This window comes from Balaenoptera borealis (assembly GCF_965194805.1).
Source record: "Balaenoptera borealis genome assembly, chromosome: 12".
NCBI lineage: Eukaryota > Metazoa > Chordata > Mammalia > Artiodactyla > Balaenopteridae > Balaenoptera > Balaenoptera borealis.
In genome coordinates, this window is record NC_138869.1 from 86,049,614 (window position 1) to 86,076,062 (window position 26,449).

Consider the following 26,449-nt stretch of genomic DNA (forward strand, 5'->3'; position numbering starts at 1 on the left):
TAGCCCCGGGCTGTGAGCTGGGACGGACTCTCCCTTCCTTGAGTCTCCCTGCTGCCCCTCAGCATCATGTGTGTGTGGGGTGGAGTGAGGACTGGGGGTGAGGTTATTTCTCTGGAAGAGAGGAATTCCTTTAACCACCTCCCCTCTCTCCTTTTCTCTTTTCCCCTCTTCCATGTGTATCTGAGTTATACCATACCTGTAAGGACAGGAAAATACCTAAAACTTAAGTATAATTTACCAGCAAAATATAGAGCTGACACCTGTGTAATTGTCATCCAGGTGAAAAACAGAGCCTCTACCAGCGCCCAGGCCAGAAGCCCCTGTGCCACTCCCCACACAGACCCCACCCTCCCCACACACGTGTCCACTGAGTGACCCGTCCTGCCCCTCTCCTCTCTCATTCCTCCCCCTCCACTCCTGTTGGCCTCCATCCCCTAATGTCACTGTTTCCTCCCTCTCCTCACTTCTCACTTCTTCATAGGCTGTTACCTTGGGGATTCCCTCCTCCTCCGCCCCCTTTTCCACCCCATCTTAGGGATGGAGGTTCCAGAGTTGATTCCTTGGAGGAAGAGCCTATAACCCTGTCAGCAGCCGGAAGAAGTGACAGGGACTTGGGGTTCAAGGTCCCACCCCAGGAGGCTGAGGACACCCAGTATGTTTGTGAGGTCCACCCTGGACCTGGGAACCAGCTGTTATGGCCTTGAGATCTGATCCTCCCTGAGGCCAAATTCTTTAGTCATTTAATGGGGAGAAAAACGTCCCTGTCAGCGTGTATTTTGGGTAACAATTCAAACTTCAACTTGACACTGGATGGGATGCCAACTTGTGTGCACAGCCCTGGCCTGCTGCTGGGAGCCCAACGAGACCCTGGGCAGGTCCCCGGTAAGGAGGTCAAAGGGGAGCTCAGGGCTTCCCTGGTGGCGCAGTGGTTGAGAATCTGCCTGCCAATGCGGGGGACACGGGTTCGAGCCCTGGTCTGGGAGGATCCCACATGCCGCGGAGCAACTAGGCCCGTGAGCCACAACTACTGAGTCTGCGCGTCTGGAGCCTGTGCTCCGCAACGAGAGAGGCCATGATAGTGAGAGGCCCGCGCACCGCAATGAAGAGTGGCCCCCGCTTGCCGCAACTGGAGAAAGCCCTCGCACAGAAACGAAGACCCAACACAGCCATAAATAAATAAATAAATAAATAAATAAATAAATAAATAAAATTAAAAAAAAAAAAAAAGGGGAGCTCAGGTGTCCGGTCATCAGCACTGTGGCCACACGGGGGCGCCAGCACTCTGCTCTCTCCTATTCAGCACAGCGCCGGAGAGGATGGGCTGTGGTCTGTCAGAAAGAGATGGCTGCCCTGGAGGCTGGACAGCAATGGGGGATGAAGATGCTGTCTGAGCAGCTCCTGGGGGTGAGGCAGAGATTGGAGGAGAGGAGAACCCTGGAGCCCTGCTGTGTCTGAGGTTTCCATCTTTTCTCTCCACAACTCCTCTCTCCACCTCATTCATGAAAACACCCTGGAAAACTCAAAGTCAATAATTGTTTCTTCCACTCCCTGTTTGTTTCTGGTGGATATTTGAAAAAATATATACTTTTTAATTTTAGTATAGTTCGAGATTTACAAAAAAGTAGCAAAGTTAGTAGACAGTTACTGTATATCCCACACTCAGTTTCTCCGTGTTAACATCTTATATCACCATCATACATTTGTCATAGCTAATGAAGCAATATTGATACAATATTACTAAAAACACCCGAATTTATTTGGATTTCATTAGTTTTTCTTTTTCCTGATCCAGGATCCTATCAAAGACATATTATATTAAGTCCCAATCATGTCTCCTTCAGGCTCCTCTGGCTGTGACAGTCCCTCAGACTTCCCTTGTGTTTGATGACCTTGATGTTTTGAGTACTCCTCAGGGATATTGTAGAATGCCTCACTATTCGAGTTGGGTTTTGGGGAAGAAGACCACAGAGATGAAGTGACATTCTCCACATATAAAGGGTATATAGGGGCTTCCCTGGTGGCGCAGTGGTTGAGAATCTGCCTGCTAATGCAGGGCACACGGGTCCGAGCCCTGGTCTGGGAAGATCCCACATGCCGCGGAGCAACTGGGCCCGTGAGCCACAACTACTGAGCGTGCGCGTCTGGAGCCTGTGCTCCGCAACACGAGAGGCCGCAATAGTGAGAGGCCCGCGCACCGCGATGAAGAGTGGCCCCCGCTTGCCGCAACTAGAGAAAGCCCTCGCACAGAAACGAAGACCCAACACAGCCATAAATAAATTAAAAAAAAAAAAAAAAGAACTTACATAATTACCTGAAAAGGTTATTAAAAATACTACTCCTACATATGTGTGGGCCTTTTCATTTTCATAGATTTCAATCAAAATAATGGATTCACTGCAGAAGTAAACATGAAAATCCAATGGTCTTCTATGAGACAGAAAAGAAAGAGACTTGCAAAAATATAAAAATGTAAAAAGCTCCACTGTTCGCAGTACCGTGTTTATTTTGGGAAATAATTATTTTTTCACATTAAATGCATGGGTTATTAATATTATTCTAAATAAAAAAATTTAAACTGTATTATTTCTACTATGAAAAATATCGATAGAAGTATCCACATAAACAAAATTATCTTTGGGGTCGTCACTAGTTTGTAAGACTGTATAAATATTCTGACCACAATGTTGTGAAAATCGCTGACTACACAGTCCCCGGGCCAGGACTCAGGGAGACAGTGCGACAAAGAGCTCCCTGAGCAGAAGGAGCAGGGCCAGGCACAGTCCCAGGTCCCGGGAGGGCCAGGCTCTCAGGCTCTCAGGGTGTCAGGCGGTCGCTGGGGCGGGGACGCTCCGTGGTGGGGATTCCCCGTCCCCCCGAGTTTCACTTTCTCTCTCACAACCTGTGTCGGGCCCTCCTGCCTGGACACACTCATGACGCGACCCCGGTTCTCACTCCCATTGCGTGTCCGGTTTCTGGAGAAGCCAATCAGCGTCCCCGCGGCTCCCGGTTATAAAATCTCCACCGACCCGCCGGGACTCAGTTTCTCCCCAGACCCCGGGGATGCGGGTCATGGCGCCGCGAACCCTCCTCCTGCTGCTCTCGGGGGCCCTGGCCCTGACCGAGACCTGGGCGGGTGAGTGCGGAGTCGGGAGGGAACGGCCTCTGCGGGGAGGAGCGAGGGGACCCCGGGGGTCGGGGGGCAGGACTCCCAGGGAAGGAGCCACGCCGCCGCCCCCGGCCCAGACCCGCCCTCTCACCCCGGTCCCCGCCTGTCCCTCCCTGGCTTCCCGCCCCCTCTTCTCTCCCCCCGAGGTGCCGGCCATTCTCCGACCTCCACACCTTTTCCGTCTCACGAGCCCCTCGCCCCCTCCCCACTCCCGGCCCCGTCACCTCGGACCCGGGACCCGCGCCGGGAGGAGGGTCGGACCGGGTGTCACCCCTCCCCGCCCCCAGGCTCCCACTCCCTGAGGTATTTCTACACCGGGGTGTCCCGGCCCGGCCGCGGGGAGCCCCGCTTCATCGCCGTCGGCTACGTGGACGACACGCAGTTCGTGCGGTTCGACAGCGACGCCCCGAATCCGAGGATGGAGCCGCGGGCGCCGTGGGTGGAGCAGGAGGGGCCGGAGTATTGGGAGGAGGAGACGCAGATCTCCAAGGACGACGCACAGATGTACCGAGCGAACCTGAACACCGCGCTCGGCTACTACAACCAGAGCGAGGCCGGTGAGCGATGCGGGCCCGGGTCCGGGTCACGAACCCCATCCCCAGGGACGGGCCGGCGTCTCCCCGAGTCTCCGGGTCCGAGGGTCACCCCAACATTGCGGGACCCGCCCGGCCCCCCGACTCGGGACTTTACCCGGTTTCATTTTCAGTTTGGGTTTAATCGCTGCGGTTGGTCGGGGCGGGGTCAGGGTCTCACACCGTCCAGTGGATGTGCGGCTGCGACGTGGGGCCGGACGGTCGCCTCCTCCGCGGGTACTGTCAGGACGCCTACGACGGCGCCGATTACATCGCCCTGAACGAGGACCTGCGCTCCTGGACCGCGGCCGACACGGCGGCTCAGATCACCAAGCGCAAGTGGGAGGCGGCCGGTGCTGCGGAGCAACTCAGGAACTACCTGGAGGGCACCTGCGTGGAGTGGCTCCTCAGACACCTGGAGACCGGGAAGGACACGCTGCAGCGCGCAGGTACGAGGGGCCGCGGGGCCTCCCTGGTCTCCCCTCGGGCTGGAGCTGGCTTCCCACAAGGGGAGGAAATGGGGTCCCTGTGGGAACAGCGCCCCAACTTCTTGTCGGGAGAGGGAGGAATCCGCCCAGGTTTTCATATTCTGTACAAGACAATGATTCACCGGTGGCCTCACTTCTCTGAAAGACAGTTAAGGAATCCAGTCTCTTTGGGAAAGAAGCAGGAAACCATCCCTGAAATAACTGACCAGCGGCGCCCTTTGACCCTGACCCCCATCTTGTGAACCATGACTTTCTCTCTCAAGGCCCGTTCTCAGCCTGAGAACATCTTAGGAGGCCTGACTCCAGCTTTTCTGAGTCATTCAGCCTCCACCAAAGTCAGGACCATTGCCTTACGTGGAGTCATTCCGCCTTACGTGGAGGCTTCTACCTTGGCTTTCACCCTGACTCCAGAACTTTCCAAGGACTGGGAGATTTTCCCAAACCCAGGAGTCCAGGTTGGTGTCTGGTGTTTTTGCTTCTTCTGTTCAAACCTGTTGTGCTGTCCATTCTCAGGATGGTCACATGATGCTACTTCGGTGGCCCATGAAGGTAACCCAAAGTGTGAATTTTCTGATTCTTCCTCCTCAGACCCTCCAAAGACACACGTGACCCATCACCCCATCTCTGACCGTGCGGTCACCCTGAGGTGCTGGGCCCTGGGCTTCTACCCTGGGGAGATCTCACTGACCTGGCAACGTGATGGGGAGGATCAGACCCAGGACATGGAGCTTGTGGAGACCAGGCTCTCAGGGGACAGGACCTTCCAGAAGCGGGCAGCCCTGGTGGTGCCTTCTGGAGAGGAGCAGAGATACACGTGCCATGTGCAGCACGAGGGGCTTCAGGAGCCTCTCACCCTGAGATGGGGTAAGGAGGGAGATGGGAGATGGAGCTTCTCAGATAAAGCAGGAGCCCTTCTGGACACGTTCAGCAAGGTCGGGATTCAAGCCTGAGATCAGGGCCCCTTCCCTTTCCTCCACAGAACCTCCTCAGCCCACCGTCCCCATCATGGGCCTCATTGTTGGCCTGGTTCCCTTGGTGGTCACTGGAGCCGTGGTGGCTGGAGCTGTGATCTGGAGGAAGAAGCACTCAGGTAGGGAAGGGAGGGAGGGATCTGAGTTTTCTTGTCTCACTGGGGGGTTTCAAGCCCAGGTAGAAGTTTGCCTGCCTCATTACTGGAAAGTACCCTACACACACATGTGGAATATGGAGCTGAGTGCTAACACTTACCCTTTTGTAAAGTACATGTGAAAATGAAAGACAGATTTTTCACCTTCATAATTCCAGTTGGGGGCCTGTTTCTCAGCACTTGAAGGTCAGAGGGGGAAGGTCCCGCTAAGGACAGAGTCCCAGGAGGGCAGCTGGTCCAGTCCCCCCACATCTCCTTTCTTCATGTTCCTGCTCCTGTCCTGGATTTTTGGTTACAGTTCTGGAAAGTCCTCTGGGGTCCAGGACTAGGGGGTTCCTCTAGGGTCTCATGACTCTGTCTTCTCCCTGGCCTCTCACGTGATGTTTTCTTCTTACAGGTGAAAAAGGAAGGAGCTACGCTCAGGCTGCAAGTGAGTGTGGAGGGGGTGTGACTCCTGAGACCCTTGTGAGGGCGCAGACAGGAGGCCATGGGGGGCTCACCCTCCTAAAGTTCCTTCTCTAGTTTCTCTCCTGTGGGTTCTGACCACGTCCTGGATTTGTTCTCCCCCAGGCAGTGACAGTGCCCAGGGCTCTGATGTGTCTCTCAGGCTTCCTAAGGGTGAGGCTCTGGAGGGTCTAGATTGGGAGGAGGGTTGGGGCAGAGGGGATGCCCTGGGAGATGGGGATTCTTTGAGTGGGACATTTGAGCATGTGGGAAGGTCAGCACTTATGTGACTGCCCTGAATTTGTTCATGATTATTTTCTTCTATAGTTTGAGACAGCTGCCTTGTGGGGACTGAGTGATGCAGGATTCCGCATCCCACCCCTGCATTGTGACTTCAGGATCTTCTGACTTTCTGCAAAAGTCATCTGAATGTGTCTATGTTCCTGTTAGCATAAAATGAAAAGGTGGGGAGCCTGGCCCACCGCTGCCCACCACGACCCCTCCCCACACTGGCCTGTGTTCTCTTCCCTGATGGCCTTTCCTGACCGAACAGAGGTGGGGCTGGGCCATCTCCATCTTTGTCTTAACTTCATTTTGCGCTGAAAAGTAATGTGTTTCATATCCTATTGAAAATCAGGATCCAAACTACAGATCTCCCCCTACTATATAGATGGGTCCTCATCGGTCTTGTCCCCCAGTGTTTGTTTATTTTGGTCTTTTTCCTAAAACTGTACAAATGTTAGATATTTAATCTTTGGTAATATGATATTACAAAGAAATTGCTTTCTTCTGTTATTGTTCAGCTTAGTCATCTTCATATATGCTTAATCATTACTAGTTACTTCTGTTATTTCGTTTCCTTCTGTTTTCTTTTTTTTAATTAATTTCCCTTGGCATATCAATGTCTTTGTTACTGGCTTCTAAGAACTCATTTATGACTAAGGATGTTAACAATTTGTCATGCAATGTGAATGAAATACCATGTTTTACTGCCATCAATTTACTATGGTGTTTTGTATTTTGGTTGTGTATTAAAATATAATCATGTTGTGCCTTAAAAAAAAAATCAGGATATGAATTTGTTTTTTTGTTATTTATGCCATCAGGGGTTGATGGGATAATAAAGGTGAGGATTCCTAAGGTTTGAGAGAGGAAATAAATGGAAGCACTGAGAACCTTCCAGAATCCGTGTGCTTGCTGTGCTCTGTCTGTTGCAGGTGGGACAGGAGGAGGCTGTGAGGAGCCGAGCGTGGACGCGGCCTGTGCCCACTCCGTGCTCACTGCATCGTGGGCTTTGATGTGGTCACTCCTGGTCACATCTTCTCAGCTCCTTTGTCCTTGTCCCTTCAGTAGAACTTTGTCCCACCAGGAGCTGTGATCTCAGAGGAAGTCACCAGGTCAGCCTCTGCTCAGGCCTGTGTCCAGTCCTCATCCCCCATCTTTTGGGTGTTATTTGTTGTTTCTTTGTTTCTTTAGAGGTTTTTTGCCTGAGTTTGTGTCTTATTCTCCTCTGGGTGTCCCCCACCTCTGACAGCTGGAGGAGTCATTTTGCCAGTGGTACCCACAAGGTCCAAGGCTGCCCCTGCACACTGGAGAGTCTGTGGTGTCCAGAGATGGATTTTCAGATTCAACTAGCTCCTGCCTTCCTTCTAGGGTTTGATTGTTCTTTCCATATTTCCCCCAACCTTCTCAAAGGATGCATATTCTGGAATTAGCAGAAAAGCAGGAAACCATAATTTCTCATCTTAGATAAGTTCCTGTCAGAAATCTGCTCTGCTCGCCACTCTCCCTGCCCTTAGCTCTAGCAATCCCAGTGCTGGCTCCAGTACAAACTCATGGATTTATAAAGCAGAGTCTAATTTAGGTTTATATTTGGTTGGAAAATAGGACCCATAAGTCAAGGATCATTGTTTTCTGAAAAGAAAAATATACTTGTGTGACGCAGTGCGGAGGAGGGTTGGTTGGTGGGAAGGGGAAAAGAGCACTTGTGAGAAAAATACTGGCAGCATTAATGTCAATGTGAGTAGATGTTGTGCTGTAGCTGCCACAAAACAGCATTTGGCCTGAGGTCACATTAGTAAAGATGCTGTCTCTAGAATAGGGAGGTGCTTTACGTTGACTAGTCACTCAGCTGATACCGGTTGTGTGCCAGATATATGACACAATGTTTTGCATCTCGGAAACGTCACTGAAGTTAAAACAAAAAAATTGCTGGCTTTGTGGAGCATGTATTCTAGTGGGAAGAAACAGACTATATACTATCAGCATAGTAAATAAGGAAAGTGTTCTGTTACAAGGGGATACGTACAATGGAAAAGATGCAGTGGAGAAGGTGATCCAGAGTGTGAGTATGGGGACAGGGAAAATGGCTATTTTACTAGGGTGGTCAGTGTGGGCCTCACTGGGAAGGTGACCTTTGAGGAAAGATTTGAAGGACATGAGGAATAATCCCCCACACTGGGGGAGGTTCTTTCCAGGCAGAGGGAACTTCCAGGCAAATGCACCAGGGCAGGAGCATGTCTGTGTGTTCCGGTTAAAGTGAGGAGGCCAGTATGGCAGGAGCAGAGATTAATTGAGATGTGATCAGAGGTACAGCCAGACCACGTAAGGCCTGGAGGATGCTGGAAGGGTTTTGACTTTTGCTCTGAGTGGGATGGGCGTTATAAGATTGTTTTGAGCAGAAGAGGGACATGGTATGACTTCTTTATTTTTTTTTAATAGGTTTTATCTCTCTTATTTATTTATTCATTTAAGCTGAGTTGGGTCTTTGTTGCGGCGTGCTGGCTTTCTCTAGTTGTGGCGAGCGGGGACTACCCTTCATTGCAGTGCGTGGGCTCTAGGCGCGTGGGCTTCAGTAGTTGCGGAGTGTGGGCCCAGTAGTTGTGGCTCCTGGGCTCTAGAGTGCAGGCTCCGTAGTTGTGGCGCACAGGCTCAGTTGCTCCGCGGCATGTGGGATCTTCCCGGACCAGGGATCGAACTGTGTCCCCTGCACTGGCAGGCTGATTCTCAACCACTGTGCCAACAGGGAAGTCCTTATTTTTTTAAAAAATATTTTAATTTTATTGTATAGTTGATTTACAATGTTGTGTTAGTTTCAGGTGTATAGCAAAGTGATTCAGTTATACATATACATATATTTGTTCTTTTTTAGTTTTTTTTCTCATATAGGTTATCACAGAATATTGAGTAGAGTTCCCTGTACTATACAGTAGGTCCTTGTTGGTTATCTGTCTTATACATAGTAGTGTGTGTGTGTTCATCCCAACCTCCTGACTTATCCCTCCCCACCACGTTTCTCCTTTGGTAACCATAAGTTTTTTTCAATATCTGTTAAGTTTCTGTTTTGTAAATAAGTTTATTTGTATCTTTTTTTAAAAATTAGATTCCACATATGAGTGATATCATATGATATTTGTCTTTCTCTGTCTCACTTACTTCACTTAGTATGATAATTTCTAGGGCCATCCATGCTGCTAAAAATGACATTACTTCATTCTTTTTTATGGCTGAGTATATTCCATTGGACTTCACCTTTAAAAGTATCACTTTGGCTGCTGAACTGGGAGGCAAGGATGGAGTGAGGCCCTAGGGAAGCAGTGGGAAACTAGTGCAGTGTCCAGGCTGGAGATGGCCATGGCTTTGACTGGGGTGTGAGCGGTGGGTGTAATGGGAAATAATTAGATTCTGGACACGTTCTGAAGGTGGACTTTACAGCATTTGCTAAAGGATTAAATCTGGGGTATGAGAAAGAGGAATTAGGGAGGACACCCTAAATTTTGGACTATGTAAGTAGAAAGAGGGAATTACTCTCACCTGAGATGGGGAAGACGAAGGAGCATATTTTTTGGGGGAGAGGGGACATTATGGGCATTTGGTTTAAGAGATGTTGGAGCTGAGATTTTATTAGAAATACAAGCCAGGTAGTTGGATTAGCAGTTGGACAAATGAGTCTGGAGTTTAAGAGCTATGTCTGGGCTGGATAAATAGATTTGGGAGGCGATGCCACATAATGATATTTAAAGCCTTGAGAACTGATGAAGTCTCCAAGGGAGGGAGTGATGGCTGTAGAAGAGGAAGAACAAGGACTGAACCCCGGACCCCCCAGCGCTATGTGATCGGATCAGATCACACAGCTGAGCAGACTGCGTGGTTCTGGCACCGCGTCTAGAAGGCCCAGAGACCCGGGAGTCTGATCTTTGCTTTGTACAGGAAACCCCTGGACACCTTTTTAAGATTCAGGAAGTCAGAAAGCATGAAATTCTGGGTTTATAGCAAGGTTGGTGTTGATGCTGCTGGTCTTCAGATCACACTTCAAAATTTTTTATTTATTTATTTATTTATTTATTATTTTTGGCTGCATTGGGTCTTAGTTGTGGCATGTGGGATCTTCGCTGAGCATGCAGGATCTTTCGTTGGTGTTCGTGGATTCTTTGTTGTGGCGTGCAGGTGTCTCTCTAGTTGTGGCATGCGGGCTTAGTTGCCCCGCAGCACGTGGGATCTTAGTTCCCCAACCAGGGATTGAACCTGAGTCCCCTGCATTGGAAGGCAGATTCTTTACCACTGGACCACCAGGGAAGTCCCCAGATCACACTTTTAGTAGCAAGAACGTTCGTAGACCAGGATTCCCACATGGTTGTGCATCAGCCTTACACATAGGACTTGCTGAATAAGCTCTTCCTTGGTCTTGTGCCTAATACTCTGAGAAGGTGGTCCTGGGGAGAGGCCTGAGCATTTTGTAAGAAGCCCCACAAGCAATCCTGGTGCTCAGCCAATTTGGGAACCACCAAGGTCAGTGACGAGAGTGGCCAGAGAAGGGTCTTAAATCCACATTTAAAAGTGTTTGTTTTTTTCAGAATGAAAAGGGAGTACCTATATTGTCAATTATGAGATGTGATGTTGAGAAATACATGTAGTTCTCTCTACCATGGGGTAGAGTCAGGTGGAAGACTTAGGAAGTGGTTCACAGTTCAGCATAATGAAATCCTTGCTCTCTGAAGTTATTCTCCAGACTGAGTTCTCACTCACTCTTGGAGCAAACAATGAGATCCAAAATTTTTCTAATTTAGGCCTAAAGTACCATATATATATGATATGGGGGCTCATATCATTTTGGGAAGGCAACAGAAGCAGGCTTGAGGCTCCACGGGATCAGAATCCACCGTGTCCACCCTAGGCCAGGTCCCACATAGGAACATTGGCCCCTGTTGCTGGGCACAGATGTCACTGCTCACACAGTGAGCCCCGCATGCTGGACGTGGACCCTGCGGCGAGGACGGCTGTCACTGCGGCTCCTGACAACAGGAGGTTGTGTAACTCCCACTCACACCAGCCTTGCCAAATGCATTCTGCTCAGTCCCAGCCTCTCTGTGTCACCACGTCCTGAGTAGAGCCTGAAATGTGGTCTCCTGAGTGGTGGGGTCTGAGCTCCATGCTGTGTCCACCTGCAAGAATGTTTGAGAAAGTGGGTTTTCCTCTTTTATGGAGGAAGGTGGTCTCTGCCTCCTACCAAGACTCTTCTAGTGTGGAATTCTCCTAATCTAGGAATTCTCCTAATCAGGTACGGGGGTGGCGAGGGATGGTAAAAGAATGTCAAATTTCAATTCTGAGACTGGAACTGGATCTGGTACATTGTAGGCACTCGGGTTTGGTTGAAAGAACAAGTGACTAATAAATGACATCCAAGGTAGAGATTTACTTGCTTATTACTCTTACTCTGAATTTCTTTGTGAGCTGGTGAGGGAATTTTTCCTTCATGCAACCAATTCTCTGATTCTCAGACGCCAACTGGGTGTCCTACAATTCAACTCAATTCTGACACGAGCTACCTGGAATTAGCATCAGACCCCACAGGTTTAAGGGCTCGGTGCCGCAGACTGCCTTTACTTCAGAAGCAAGTTGCAAGCCTCAAGTCCCTGTGTTACCTGCACTTCTGTCTGACTTGACTACAAAGCTAGGGGTTCCCCCCAAGTCTGATAATTTGGTAGAACAAGTCATAGAACTCAGGAGAATGCTATGCTTACCATTACAGTCTATAATAATTGATACAAGTGAGCAGCCAGATGAAGAGGTACCTAAGTCGAGGTCTGGAAAGGTCCCGGGTGTAGGAGCCTCAGTCACCATGGAGTTGAAGTGTGCTACTTTCCCAGCATGTGGATGTGTTCACCAATTTGGAAGGTCTCCGATTTCTGTCCTTTTAGGGTTTGTAATGAAAGTTTCATGATGTAAGCATGATTGATTAAATCATTGACCATTATTGACTGACCTCTTCCTCCAGCCCCCCTCTCCCCAGAGGTCAGGGAGTGAGGCTGCAAGTTCCAACCCTCTGATCATGGCTTGTTTTTCTGGTGACCAGCCCCCATCCTGAAGCTTCTAGGACCTTTCAGCCAAGAGTCATCGCCCTAGCACCCCAAAGATGCTTTTATCACTCAGATATCCCGTCTTTGACCACAGATCCCTTAGAGCAGAAGGATCATAACAGTTAAAACACGCTGACACATGACTAGAGTCCCATTCAGTCATTAACAAGTAGTCCAGTCCATCTTCCTATTGAGGATATTTACATGGCAAGTAAATTCATGAAAAATTGCTCAACATTTTTAGTCAGAAGGGGAATTCAAATTAACCATAATATGACATCGCTGCACACTGCCCAGAGTGGTTAAAATGAAAAAATCATGTAAAATCAGTTGCTGACAAGAATTTGGGCTAATTATCTCTCATATATTGCTAGTGGGAGAGTAAATTGATTCAAATACTTTGAAAACGTCTTTGCTGGTAGCCAAACATTCACTCACCAGCATTTCCACTTTTAGTTATATACTCAATAAATATGCATGCATGTGTGTGCCAAAATATGAAAATATTATTCATAGCGGCCCAATTTGTAAAATCTGGATATAACACAAATGTCCATGAACAGCAGAGCGACGAGAAATGTGGTCTATTCATATAATGGAACACCATGAGAGTAAATAAACTACAACCACACACAGCAATAGGGGTGAGACCCAGTGACATAATGTTGGGTGAGAGAGCCAGACACAGAGGGGCATCTACTGTATAATTCTTCGCAATCAGAAACTGGCAGATCTTACCTATGGTGTTAAAAATCAAGATAATGATTACTCTGAGGGGTGGGGTGGGGAGGTTCCTTTATGACTGAATAGGATTCAAGAGGGTTTCCTGGGATGCTGGAAATGTTACTTGATGTGAGTGTTGTTTACCCCAATGTTCACTTGGTGAAAATCCACTGCACACTTATGAGCTGCCCCCCTCTCTATGGGTATAAAGTTTCAGTTTTGCAAGATGAAGAAGTTCTAATGCTCTATTGCACAACAACGTGCATATATTTAACACCACTGTACTGGACACTAGAAAATGGTTAAGCTGGTAAATTTTCTGTTATATGTTTTTTTACTACAATAAAATTAATTAAGCCTAACTCATTGAGAAACAAAACACATTACTTCCTTAATTAAAATGTATCAGGGCTTCCCTGGTGGTGCAGTGGTTAAGAATCTGCCTGCCAACGCAGGGGACACGGGTTCGAGCCCTGGTCTGGGAAGATCCCACATGCCGCGGAGCAACTAAGCCTTTGAGCCACAACTACTGAGCCTGCGCATCTGGAGCCTGTGCTCCGCAGCGGGAGAGGCCGTGACAGTGAGAGGCCCGCGCACCGCGATGAAGAGTGGGCCCTGCTCGCCGAAACTGGAGAAAGCCCTCGCACAGAAACGAAGACCCAACACAGCCAAAAATAAATAAATTTATTTAAAAAAAAATGTATAAGACCTATATTAAAAAAAGAGAGAAAGGTGTAGGCTACAGAAAACTGGACACACAATGCGGGAGAAAGACAGAGATTCTTTCTGCCTCATCTATCATCCATGGACCAGCAGAATCAGCATCATACTTACTGGATAGAAAACCAAGCTCACAGGTCCCATCCTTGACATCCTTACTCAGTCTGCATTTTAGCAGGATGCTCAGGTGATTCCACAGCACTTTACTTATTTTTAAAAAATGTTTATTAGAGTATAGTTGATTTAAAATGTTGTGTTAGGGGGCTTCCCTGGTGGCGTAGTGGTTGAGAATCTGCCTGCCAATGCAGGGGACACGGGTTCGAGCCCCGGTCTGGGAAGATCCCACATGCCGCGGAGCAACTAGGCCCGTGAGCCACAGCTACTGAGCCTGCGCGTCTGGAGCCTGTGCTCCGCAACGAGAGAGTCCGCGATAATGAGAGGCCCGCGCACCGCGATGAAGAGTGGCCCCCTCTTGCCACAACTAGAGAAAGCCCTCGCACAGAAATGAAGACCCAACACAGCCAAAAATAAATAAATAAGTAAAAATTAAAAAAAAAAAGAAAAAAAAAAGAAATGTTGTGTTAGTTTCAGGAGTACAGCAATGTGATTCATTTATACATATATGTATATCCACTCTTTTTTTCTTTTTTAGGTTCTTTTCCCAGATAGGCCATGACAGAGTATTGAGCAGAGTTCCCTGTGCTGTACAGTATCCACAGCACTTTAAAGCACTGCCCAGATGGTGGTGGAGGGACATCCTGGGAGGGTGGCTCTGCTCCAGATGTAGAAGATTCCAGTCCAGGTGGGAGCACATCAGAAGGGCCCAGGAGGTTATCTCCAAAAAGGAAAAATTGATAGAATGCCCAAAGTATCCTCACTTCTTTAAAGAATCATACAAATAGAAGAAACATCAAAGTTCAATTAATGAGAGCTACATAGAAAATAATCAGACAAAAACAAAGGCAATTATTAACTCAGGGAGAACAAGAGGTTGTGCAGAAAGTGAGAAGTAGTAGAGTTTACATATGAGTGTATTAGTCACGCAAAAGAAAAAGCTGAATGAACTAAACATGATCACTATATAAATAAACTGGGAAAGTGAAGGAATGGGAAGTGTGAAAGAAAGCAATGACTATTAACTATTGCATCAGCCACTGTGTGATGTGACAGACAGTGGCTGTGACAGAAAAATCAAGCAACAGTTCTAACAAGGCATTTTGTTTAGAGACTTGGAAGTAAAAGCCAAAAGAATCAGCTAAAAAATATGGAAAGTGGTCACCTCTGGGAAGGCAGAAATTGAGAAGAATCAGAGAGGACTACAATAATAGTCTATTTCATGAGAAAACTAGCACAGATATTTGACCTCTTAATTTACAGATTAAATTAACCACACTGGGAATTCCCTGGTGGTCCAGCAGTTAAGACTCAGCACGTTCAGTGCTGTGGGCCCGGGTTCAATCCCTGGTCGGGGAACGAAGAGCCCACAAGCTGTGTGGTGCGGCAAAAAACCAAACAAACAAACAAACCACAAAAATGAACGAGTATGAAAGTTTATGCTTAATGACAACTGAATACAACAAATGGCACTTGAGAGTTGACTAAAATGCAAGAATACTCGAATGGAAACATGCAGCCACAAGTGTGTGAATGACATCAACCCTGAAAAAAAACATGAAAGAATACGTCAGTATACACCTATCTGGATAAATAGATGCATGAATGAATTCTCTATCCCTGTTACCTTACTGGGCACCCTGTGAACCAGGCACGGAGGGAACAGTACCTGACTAGAGCCCCTCATTACCCTCTTGCTTCCAGGCAGGTCCTGCTGCAGAAAGCGCTCCTGTCAGCTGCTTCGAGTCTGTGGGAGGTGCCCCCTAGTACACTCTGCCAGCAGTGCTTTACCCGGGTGGGGCTAAGGTTGTCCTGACCAAGAAGAGCATCACTCACCTGTGTGCCCCAAGACCAGAAGTCAGGAAGGACTGAGGATCAGATGGAGAAATCTCACCTCCCCATCTGCCCTGCAGAAATCAGTCTGAACTGATGGAGGGAGATGCTGATGCTTGATTGATTCCTCTGCCTTCTGGGTTCCTTTACTCTCTCACCTCAGCCCAAGGGTTCCCAGCAGTCACATCACCCTAGAAGCAGACTGACCCCTATTCCTCATAATCAGGAAACCCCAAAGCCCTGTCCCTGTCCCCCTCCCATGATATCACCCTTCAGCTCTGCTTCATCACATGAGGGTTACAACTGTTCAGGGGAGATTCCCCGCCCAGCGTCAGCCCCTGAACACTGGCCCCAGGTGTATTTTCTCCCAGCCCTTTATGCTTTGCTGTGAATCTGTCAGTCACTGGGAGCTGGAGGGGAGAGAGAGGTGGAGAATTTTTAGTGCCGCGTCAAGGCAGTGAGATAGACCCCTCCTTCTCCCCAGAATCTTACTCGCTGTCCCTTCCCAGACACGTGAAATAAAACACAGACCAGACGTGTACATTTAAAGAGCAATTAAAACTTTTAATATGAAATTATATAGATATTGCAGACATGAAGTAATGCATATACAAGTGTGACAGGGTGTGAAGGGAACCTCAAGTTTCCAGAAATCTGCTATTAGTCATTTTGGGAGAAGCCACAGTGAGGAAACTTACTGATAAAGCTTATTTGTAATAATTGAATTATTATCCATGTATTCTATTATAACATAAAAAAACAAAAATAGAGTTAGTAACTAGTGTAGTGCAGCTGCAATCACCTCACATATATGAATGCTTTTAATCGTCCCCACCACAACTGGAAATAAACACTGTTTTTCTCATTTCATAGATGAAGAAACTGAGGCATCAAGAGGGAAAGTGCTCAGGGACATAGAGAACAGTCTAGTGGTTGCCAAGGGGGAGCAGGGTGGGAGAGGGTAGGAGTGGGAGTTTGGGATTAACAGATGTAAACGGGTATATATAGGATGGATAAAGAACAAGGTCCCATTGAATAGCACAGGGAACTATATTCAATATCCTGTGATAAATCATAATGGAAACGAATATGAAAAAGGATGTATATATATGTATAACTGAGTTACTCTGCTGTACAGCAGTAATTAACAAAACATTGTGTTCAATAATTCAACTATACTTCAATAAAAAATAAATTAAAAAAGGAGGGAAAGTGTTATATTGTAAATCAACTACACCTTAAAAAAATAACAAATAAAATAAAACATAAAAATAATAAGATAAATAATAGAACACACACAAAAGGGAAAGTGCTAGTAAGACCAGAACAGGGAGCTGAATTCAGGCCTCTGGCAGCAGATTCTAAGCTTCCACAGTAGAAATGATGGACGCCGGGTCTGACAACGAGGACTGAAATCCCGGTTGTGTGAGGTCATTATGGTCACTTGGCTCCATCTGGCATTGAGCCAGGTCTTGTAGGCTAACAGCTTTGGGGAAAAGGAAAAACCAATAAATAAATGACCAGTTGGCTGCAGAATATTGCTCTTTATTCCCTCAGAGATTCTCCTTCAGTTGCTCCAAAGTCAGGTTCTGTCCTTCTCTGAGGGAAGAAAACACCCCTCCTATTTTGCCCCCTTTTTGCCCAGCCCTTGCTGGACTCCTCCCCTGACTCCCCAATATCATCACGTGTCTCTGCTTCCACCACCCTCCACGACAGGGACAAAGGTCGGCAGGACGAAAGGACAAGATCCAGGAGTGGAAACCCAAAGCCCTCCCGCCTTAAGCCCGGACCCATCCCCGACACAGTGCAAGGCTCTGTCACAGACGGGTCCCGACTTCGCGTTCCTCCAGGCCTGGGAGTGGACACACACACAACTCCTTCCTCTCCTCCGTTCTCGGACCTCCTCACCTGCACAAGCACCTGTTCCACTGCCCGGCTCCACCTCAGGCCCTGACCTCCACCTGCAGCGCAATCTCCTGCCCGCCCCCAGCCCTGAGCCAGCAGCTCCTAACTGGAAGGCCCATCGGGAAGCCCAGGTGACAGCAGCCCCGTCTAGAAAAACTGGGCTGCCACAGGCCCTGCCCCTGACCTGACCCTGGAGCACCCCTGGCTTGCAGACGCCTGGCCTTGCCGCGACCCTCACTCCCCGCCCAGGCTCTCAGGGTGCACTTGGTCTTCTCTCCTCCTTCCAGGTCCACCGGCTCCTGGAATCCCAACTCCACCCCAAGTGCTGCTGCTAGGCTGAGGCTGCACAGTCCCTCCTGCCCTGTTCCAGGCAGGGATTCAACCAGGCCGCCCTCCCTTCCTGTAGGGATCTGCTGCTCAATGTGGATGGGGGGGACACCTCCAGCCCGAGGCTGTACCTGGCCCCCTCTGCACCCTGGGACTGCCACTGCCACCCTCCACCTCCCACAGGCAGCGCCCCATTTGAATTCCTCTTTCATTTAATATGCACCACAAGGTCAGTATTGGAGGAAATTCTATTGAGCTTTGCCATCTGAAGTCATAAACATTTGTATTGGACATCAAAAATTTAAAAAGTAATTTTGAGAAATTAGCACATGATCTTCACACTGTTTTCCCAGCAAATGCCCCAGTGACATACAAGACAACCGTTTCTGTCTCAACGGAACCAGAACTCATGTTCCCTGGGGGTGGGGTGGGTGGGGAGGGGTCGGGGGTGCCCCAGGTGAGAGCAGGAGCAACTACAGAGCTGCCTGGTCCCCTGCTCTGGGTGCTGCATGGACAGAGCCTCTTGCTGCGGGGCAGGGTGACTAACCATCCCTGTATGCCCAGGCTGAAGGCCAAATGATAAGGGAATTGGGCTTGTGGATGAGAAACCACGTCCCCAAGCACGCCAGTGACACAAAGAGGTGGCATCAACAGAAGGAGCTGAGTCTCTGCACATACCACCCTTTCACTGTTCCACGCTCTGCCTTTGCTCTTTGCCAAACACAAAGCTCTGCTGCTCTTTTCCTCTCCCCTCAAGCAACCTGATTATGGGGAAATCAATGTGACCATCCCCTTCTCCAAATCTACAGGGCAGTGACCACCATGAGCAAGGGAACTGGCTCAGGGAGGGCAGGGTGAGGCCACAGAACACAGACCCAGTGCCCTCCTCTAAAGAGCCCTTGGACTGTGTCCCAAGGGGCTGGACAGGAAAGAACCTGGAGGTGAGATAAAATCAGTGACCCCAGTTGTCCAAGGATTGGCTGTTCTCCTCTCCCCAAATGGTCAAGGGGTATCTGCTCACTACTCCCCTATATTATGGGCAAGGAAATTCCAGCAAGCATGGGGGCACGTGATGGGACCTTGAGAAGGATGCAGGCTGGGGGTGACCCAGAGGAAACGAAACTCAGAAGACAGTTCATGGAGGAGGACTTGGAGAGGTTGCAAAACATCTCTAAGTGGGGCCTCACAAGGGCGCATCACAGGCAGGGCTCTGGCACCATCCACTGAACCCTAGTTTGAGCCTTATGATTCTTTTACTTGGATTCTTTTTTTTTTTTTTCTGTATAAAACTAAATTTATTTAAACTGAAGTTTTATATTTATCTTTTCTTTTTAAAAAATTTTTACTGGAGTATGGCTGCTCTATAATGTTGCGTTAGTTTCTACTGTACAGCAAAGTGAATCAGCATACATATACATATATCCCCCCTTTTTTGGATTTCCATCCCATTTAGGTCACCACAGAGCCTTAAGTAGAATTCCTTGAGCTATACAGTAGCTCCTTGGATTCTTAATGATGGCTGAAAAACTGGGGAGAGAAATGCAGATAGGAAGTGATAAGCCCATCGCCTGGCCTCTGAATTCCTCCTCAGTTTTTAACCCCTCCCCACAAGCTCACAGACACTTTACTGCAGGTTCCCTCTGAATCAATCCATGATCACCTAGACCCTCCCAACCAGCACATGACCCAACATATCACCCCTAGATGAGGCCTGACGAGCTGAGAGTAGACAGAAAAAGATGAGAACAGAGCAGAGAGCTGAAACCCTCACTGCGCCCAGTCTCACCCAGAGCAAAGAGAGGCCCCTGCTGGACACTAAGGGCCCCAGCCTGGCCCTGGCCTTGGGCAGGACCAAGGGGTTAGAACAGATGTGGCTCCCATTCCCTTCACAAGTACCCCAGTGTCCAGCTCCTGGAACAGAGGCTTGTCATCCTCTCATATCTGTGCAGAGGGACACGTGGGGGACCCTACATCCCAGGCAGAGCCCCTCCCATCCCCACCCCCTGCCCAGATTTCTCACCTGGGCTCCCCACAGCTGATGCTGTCTTCTTCTTCTTCTTCGTGCAGCAAAGGACACAAAGCCCGATGATAATAACAACAACCACAGCAGCAATACCCAGGATGGTCCACCACCGACTCTGATGCACCAGGGTCTCTCCTGAGAAAGGGCCTTATTCTATATAACACAGGAACCCCAGAGCCACAGGCCTGCTCTCCTCTCCCTGACCCTGGCCTCTGACCCTCCCAGGGTCACAACCCCCTCCAGGCTCACCCCAGGCTCACCAGAGGGCACAGGGTGTGCACTGTGATTCCCGCTGCGTTCCACGTGGCACTTGACACGCTGTTCCTCTCCTTGGGGAACCCTTATGGTCACCCAGGTCCGGTAGGTCCCATTCCCATCAGGCAGGACACCCCCAGACTGCTGGGTTTCCCGGCTCATGGGTTCCTCATCCCAAAACCAGGCCGCTGAGATATTCCGGGGAAAGAAGCCGAAAGCCCAGCATGTGAGGTTGACTGTGCCCTCCGAGTCCTGGCTGCGGGTCACGTTCACGGCTGCGGGCCCTGGGGGAGAAAGCACAGAGCCAGTGAGGCCCGGGGCCAAGCCCTGCTCCCTCTAAGGAAGACGGAGAGAACAGGGCTGCTGCTGCCCACTCTCCACCTCTGGCTGAGCCCTCGCCCACCCCAGACCTGCTCCCAGTCTGTTCTGCACCCTGGGGCCCAGTTCCTTTAGCCGGGCAGGGGGAGGGGCTGTGACGGGGCCTCACTCTCTTGGATCCACGTGTTGATGCTGAGGAGCGGGCCGTGCGGGGTGGGCTCCTGGGGACCAGCAGGGAACTTTCTGGAACAGGCAGGCTGGGAGCCAGGGGGCCCACTCCAGTCTAGGGCCTTCCTCTCCTGACTGACACCCACCTTCATTGGTACAGTTTCTGTCAGAAGGCCCACTGCTCCCCTGGATGATTGTCACCGGGGCGGTTCATTCCCCTCCCCACCTGCCCATCTTTCTACAGTGGATTTAACAGAGCAGGAAATTGCAGGACACCACGCCAACAGAGCATATATGCACCCAGAGGACAGGGAGGGTCTCTGTGGGCAGAGTCAGGGCGTGGAGGCTCTAGGAGTCTGGGGGAGAGGAAGGGCCCTGGTCCAGGAGCAGTACCTGTTCTCTCCCTGAAGCCTGTCCAGGATTCCAGATAGCCCCGCAGTCTTCCACAAAGCTCTCCCTGCACGTGGGCCCAGTAATACTTGCTTTGAAAGCCATCTGTGTCCCCGGACTTCTCCATTTCCATGGCCAAGGTCGGACCCAACGACTAGGGTACTGTACATCGATGGGTCTCCAGGTGACAGGAGAGAAAGAGCTCCCCATCTTGGTAGAGAAGCCTGAAGCCCCAGGCGTGGTTGTCTTCTTGGATTTCACAGCCCACCATCTCCTGGAGGGAATTCACACCTGCACCCCACCCCACCCCAGCAGTGACTCCTCCAGTCCCCGTGTCCCTCTGTCCTCCCACCCAAGTGAGAAACTCCAGCCAGAGGGCTCCCTCCCTGCTCCCCTCCATGTCTTCCCAGTGCTGCTGCGTCATGGCCACCCCCCTGCTGAACTCACAGACCTCTGCCCTCTGGACCTGCCCCCTAATCCAGTGAAATGCCTCACAGCAGTCTCGGACCCTCCCCACTCTCACCTCCTTTCTCCTCCTGCAGGGCCAGGATTTCTGCTAGAAGCTTTCTGAGGTCCTTCCAGGTCTCTGTCAAGTCCTTAGACTCTGTGTCCCACGTCTCAGCTCCCAGCTCTTCTGCCCACAGTCCCCGGGGCTCCACCCTGCCTGTCTCACGGTCACAGTGCAGGAAGGCCTGGCCATCCAAGTGTGCCCCAGCGAAAAAGCTGGGCTGCACAGATCCATCCCGGGACAGCACCGTGAGGTTGTAATGAAGACTGTGTGATCCTGGGGAAGGGGGAACCGCAGATGAAACAGCTTTCCAGAAACAAGTGCACATCAAATGTTTACCAGACAAGTTCTGCTGTCCTGACCTGCTCCAGGACTGAGGATGCAGAACATGCACGTGTACAAGGGACCACAATGAGAATTTTTCCAACACAGGGGAAAAAAGAAAAAGAGGAGTGAAGGAGAGGGGAATTGAGGAGTGGAGGGAGGGGTGGAGATGGGCAAACATTCAGGACAAGTGCCAGGACAGGGAGGCACCAGCTCCCTAAGGGTCCAGGCAGGAGGCCAAGGGGAGAGGCTGGCCTGCAGGGGGCAAGGGAGAGGCAGGAAGACCAGGTGAGGGGAGGTGGAGTCAGAGGGGAGGGAGGGGCAGTGTCAGCCCAGGATCAGAGGCATCCCTGGTCAGAGGCCGGTCAGGTGAGATGGAGAGCAAGGGCTGCTGCCCGTGGGGCAGGTTCATCATGGACGAGGTGGGCTCAAGGGAGGGTGGGGCACGAGGCAGAGGGGCCTGAGGGGCTGGGCTGTGGCCCTAAGAGAGTGGAAGGTGGGCCAGTACCCCTGGTGGAGGTGAAGCAGTGGGTCTGGGCCCAGAGTGCAAGAGGCATGGTGAGGCCCCAGGTGGGGAGGTGGCTGGACCTGCCAGTGTCCCCTGGGAGTGGTGGGTGTTGGGGGCCTGAGTCAGTGCCATGTGCCCAAGGGCCATGGAGAATTAGAAGGAGCGGTGGCAAGAGAAAATAGAACTGGAAAGCCAAGGTGCACATTGGGAGGGACCTGCACAGTGGGAGTGGTTGGGGGCAGGTCACACCTCCACAGAGGGTGTGGGTCAGGCAGCCAGCACAGGAGGGCAGGGCTGGGGGAAGACCCCCTGTAGGGAAAGGCCAACTCACCAAGTGGCATCAACAAGGATTTTGGATACATGGTTGAGGTAGTGAGAGCCCACTGGGGTCAGTGAACCTAAGAGAGGGTGATGAAGGCCAAGGAGGTGGGCAATTGGACCAAGGGTAGTATTCCTATTGGGGAGGGAGGAAGGGCAAGGGGCTGCAGAGGAGACAGTGGTGAGGGCCTGGATTGGGGGGCAGGGGATGAACATGCCTCAGGGGTGACTCTGGGGGACCTTGGATTAGGGTGAAGACAGGAGAGGAGGGGTGCTCTGGGTGAGGGAGGGTGAGGGTGAGGTGGTGATTTGGGGCATCACAAGAGGGGGCTTGTGATTGATAAGAACTTGGTGAGGGCCCACGGCAGGTGGACAAGGCGTGGGAGCTGGGCAAGGTGCCATGATGGTAGGTGCAGAGGGACTAGGGCAAGTGGAGTCCAGCACCTGAGGCCTGGAGAGCGGAAGCCTCCAGAGAATGACGTTTGGGATGCAGGAGTGGGGAAGGGGCAGTGCTGGGTGAAAGGCCCACAGTGAACGAGGGCCAAGAGCAGGTGCATGCACTGGGACGGAGGTAGTAGGATGGGTGCCAAGACGGGGGGAGAGGTCCTCCCACAGGGGCTGCTCACTGTGCTCAAGGTACAATTATCGTCAAGGCCCATCACCACAGCTCCCCCTGGTGATGAAACTAGTGGGGATGTAGGGAATTCATACTGGGCAAAAGTGAGTGTGGGCAAAAGTCAACCCCAGAAATGTAAGGTTAGTGAAAGCTGGGGGAAGGTAGGAGCCATACAGGTGACTGATCCTTGCAGGTAAAGATCCATGAGGGACGAGAGGATGAGGGTGAGGATGCCCTAGGAAGGGATCAGAGAACCGCAGAGAGGAGGGAACAGCAGGGAGGGGGAGGGCAAATCCTGAGGGGGCGCAAGAGATGGCAGGGGAGGAGGCAAGGAGAGAATCAGGTGTGGGAACACGTGCACAGCAGAAAATTAGAATTAACATTGGTGGTGGTGGGGGAGTGGAGACCACAGAAATCACAGGAAGAATCCCTTGGCTCCAAAACTGTCAGACCCTAACTTCTCTCAGTGAAAATAATGAATAAACAATCTATAATAAGAGTAGAGGGTGTGATGAATTGAGAGATTGGGATTGACATGTATACACTGATGTGTATAAAATGGGTGACTAATAAGAACCTGCTGTATAAAAAAATAAATAAAATAAAATTCAAAAATTCAAAAAATAAAATATAGTAAAAAAAAAGAACAGAGAGTTTTATTTGAGCCAAATTAAGGACTAGCCGGGAAGCCAGCTTCCCAGATAACTCTGAGAAACTGCTCTGGAGAAGCAGGGTTTTCAGCACACTTGTGTTTTTTTGTTGGTGTTTTTTTTGGGGGGAGGTAGTTTTTTGGCTGCCTCGCACCAGAATCTTAGTTCCTAGACCAGAGATTGAACTCCGGCCAACGGCAGCGAAAGCGCTGAGTCCTAACCACTGGACCGCCAGGGAATTCCCCTTCAGCACAGTTTTATAACTTGTCCGAACAAAGAACATTAAGCAAGTCAGACCTACATTTCTCCAAGGTTTAAAAAAAAAAAATAGACCAGCACATACACGTACAGCACATACAGTATGGCCTTGGCACCTGGGAAGGGAGTCTTATCATCAAAGGTGAACCAGCATTGGAGTCCCAAGAAGAGGGGCATTTAGTCTTTATTTTTAACATGGACATTCTTTACTTCTGGTCAATGTGCCCTTTCCTTTAATAATTAAAGCAGATGTACAACGTATGTCTGACAGGCCACAAAGAGGCAATTTACTTAGTGCAAAATTCAACTTAGTTCATGTATAAGCCAGAATGACTTCCCTGTATCTGAACATGTGAAAACATATTTCGTCGCTTCTCTCAGTGAAAGTCAGGATCCGCCACGGTGCCCACAGCAGTAGGAAGTGTGGTTCAGGGCCCTTGGGCCCTTCCTAGAGCTCCTGGTCACTAGAAAGAGACCCCCAACTCCAAGGACTGAGGCCCTTGAGCGCTGCCTGCCTGGAAGCTCCCCGATTCCCGAGGCCAGAAACGGGAAGAGGGCAGAGCTGAGAACAGGAGGAGAGGACAGCGCTCAGGGGCCTAAGAGGGAGCCCAACACAACGGTGGGAAGTGGCCGCCTGAGCGTCGGACCTCCAAGAGCCCTTGATCGCCTCTGACGGGAGCAACCCGGGCTTGGGGGCAGCCTTCCCACCCACGGGAGTCAGAGGACGGGGCTGTGTGAGGAAGAGGAAAGCAGGGAGGGCGGGTGCAGCAGGGGGAGCAGAGGGTGGGAGTTGGAAAGAGACTGAAAAGCGGGAACGTGCTGTGGTGGCCACAGGCCCCGAGCAGCTCCCGGCCCCTCCCCGACCTCACCCCGCCCCCCACTCCCCACCCCGCTGCACCGCCAGTGAGACGGTCCCCGCGACGCTCACCGAATCCCACCCGGACCCTGAAACCGCCCCAGGCTCCCGGCTGAGGACCTGAATGAACGCCACTCACCAGCGGCGGTGGCCGGGAGCACAGAAAGGGCAGCGCCGCCTAGAAACGGCAGGACAAGGAGCAGCCCTGGCAGCCGCGCGGAGCTGGACCGCTGGGTGGCGCAGTTTCTCCCCGGGAGATGCCGCCTCCTGGCCTGTGGTCAAGTGTTTCTCTGACCCGCTCTGCTCCGTTCCTTTGCAACTTGCTTCTCCTTCCTCGCCGCTGTGCCTTCTTCCTTCTCGCTTGCTCTCCTTATTCTCCTTTTCTTTCCTTCCACTCTCACCCTCAGCCGTTGAGGGGTTTTAGCTGTGCTGGCCCAGGACCTGGGGATTTTATCTTTTGTGTGGCAGCTTCTAGAGGGCATGTCGCTGAGGCTGTGATGTGAGGCCGTGATGAGGATGACGGAGGAGGAAACGGGGCCTCCTCTCAGCTCGCTGCCTTGGGGGGTTCTCCGCAGGGGCCCCTTAGGCTAACGCCCCTCCTGGAGTCTTAACCACTGGACCACCAGGGAAGTCCCCGGGTTGAATTCCTGGGCTTCTGCACCCATCTTCTTAAAAGAGAGTACTGTATCTCTTCAGAAGGGACTTCATCCAGGAAAAGTAGGTGGATTACTCTCAGGGCCTGGAATATACTGATGTTTCTTCTGTTTTAATGATGTTTTCCACCACCTAAACTCATTCGGAAACCCATTGAGGTGAGAAATGTCTCTCATTAAAAACAATCTAGATAACTTCTCCAGTAACCACCTGCATTGGCCCTTTAGCTCTCCTCCCTGCTGAGGACCCATCCCTGGATTATCTTCTAACATCCATCAGTTCCGCTCTCTCTGGTGACAATCTGCAGGAACATTTCCATTTTTTTGATGCTCCGGCGATTCTCAGCTCTTCACAAGCAAACTAGACCAGAAAACTGCAGAGTCTTGTGCCTCAAGCATTGGCTTGGATTGGACTCAAAGCACTTCCTCTTCAAAGGGCAGCACTTGGAAAACTATAAACCTGTTTTGTTAGTCATGATGGAAAGAGATTTCTGGAGTTTCAAGTACCAAATCTACCTGAGGAAAAAAAGTGCATTGATTCCTGGTTTTGGCAATGTACTACAGTACGTGAGATGCTTTCATTGGGGTAAGATGGCTGAAGGTTGCGTGGGACATCTCTGAACTATTTTTGTAATTATTTTGGTGAGTCTAGAATTATTGCAAAATGAAAAGAAGGAGGAGGAGTGGGGGGAGGAGGCAGAGGGGAGGAGGGGAAGAAAAGGAAGAAAAGGAGGAGGAAGAGGAGGGACATTAAAAAATGTCCTTAATGAAAAATTGAGGGCATTCCAGGAAAAGAGATTCTCTTTATTCCTGAGGTTTTGGCTCCAACT

At 50.3% G+C, this 26,449-nt stretch overlaps 2 protein-coding genes across 5 annotated transcripts; one reads left to right on the forward strand and one right to left on the reverse strand.

Annotated features, from left to right (window-relative positions):
• The first annotated feature begins 2,976 nt into the window (after positions 1-2,976).
• On the forward strand, positions 2,977-6,981 carry LOC309607862 (BOLA class I histocompatibility antigen, alpha chain BL3-7-like). 4 transcript variants are annotated; one of them, XM_082346972.1, is made up of 8 exons: positions 2,977-3,133; positions 3,454-3,723; positions 3,912-4,187; positions 4,815-5,090; positions 5,206-5,316; positions 5,750-5,817; positions 5,923-5,970; positions 6,124-6,981. In XM_082346972.1, the coding sequence occupies exons 1-8, from the start codon at positions 3,061-3,063 to the stop codon at positions 6,202-6,204; spliced, it is 1,203 nt and encodes a 400-aa protein (XP_082203098.1). In that variant the 5' UTR covers positions 2,977-3,060; the 3' UTR covers positions 6,205-6,981. The 4 variants fall into 4 exon arrangements, with proteins under 4 accessions (XP_082203098.1, XP_082203097.1, XP_082203096.1 ...); XM_082346969.1 differs by having other exon boundaries at positions 3,025-3,133; positions 5,750-5,782; XM_082346971.1 differs by lacking the exon at positions 5,923-5,970 and having other exon boundaries at positions 5,750-5,782.
• A 7,191-nt stretch (positions 6,982-14,172) lies between these two features.
• On the reverse strand, positions 14,173-25,244 carry LOC309608037 (MHC class I polypeptide-related sequence A-like; the record flags this gene model as incomplete). Its single annotated transcript, XM_082347268.1, has 5 exons — positions 14,173-17,028; positions 19,795-19,932; positions 20,058-20,336; positions 21,452-21,712; positions 25,106-25,244. Coding segments are annotated over 5 exons (942 nt in total), but the record flags the coding sequence as incomplete, so codon positions are not given.
• Positions 25,245-26,449: the final 1,205 nt, after the last annotated feature.

What these genes read in the sequence shown, in the direction of transcription:
- LOC309607862 (XM_082346972.1), top strand. Translation starts at nt 3,061, where the DNA reads ATGCGGGTCATGGCGCCGCGAACCCTCCTCCTGCTGCTCTCGGGGGCC. An exon ending in CTACAACCAGAGCGAGGCCG is followed by an intron (nt 3,724 to 3,911) that starts GTGAGCGATGCG and finishes GGGCGGGGTCAG; the next exon opens with GGTCTCACACCGTCCAGTGG. An exon ending in CTGGAGGAAGAAGCACTCAG is followed by an intron (nt 5,317 to 5,749) that starts GTAGGGAAGGGA and finishes TTCTTCTTACAG; the next exon opens with GTGAAAAAGGAAGGAGCTAC.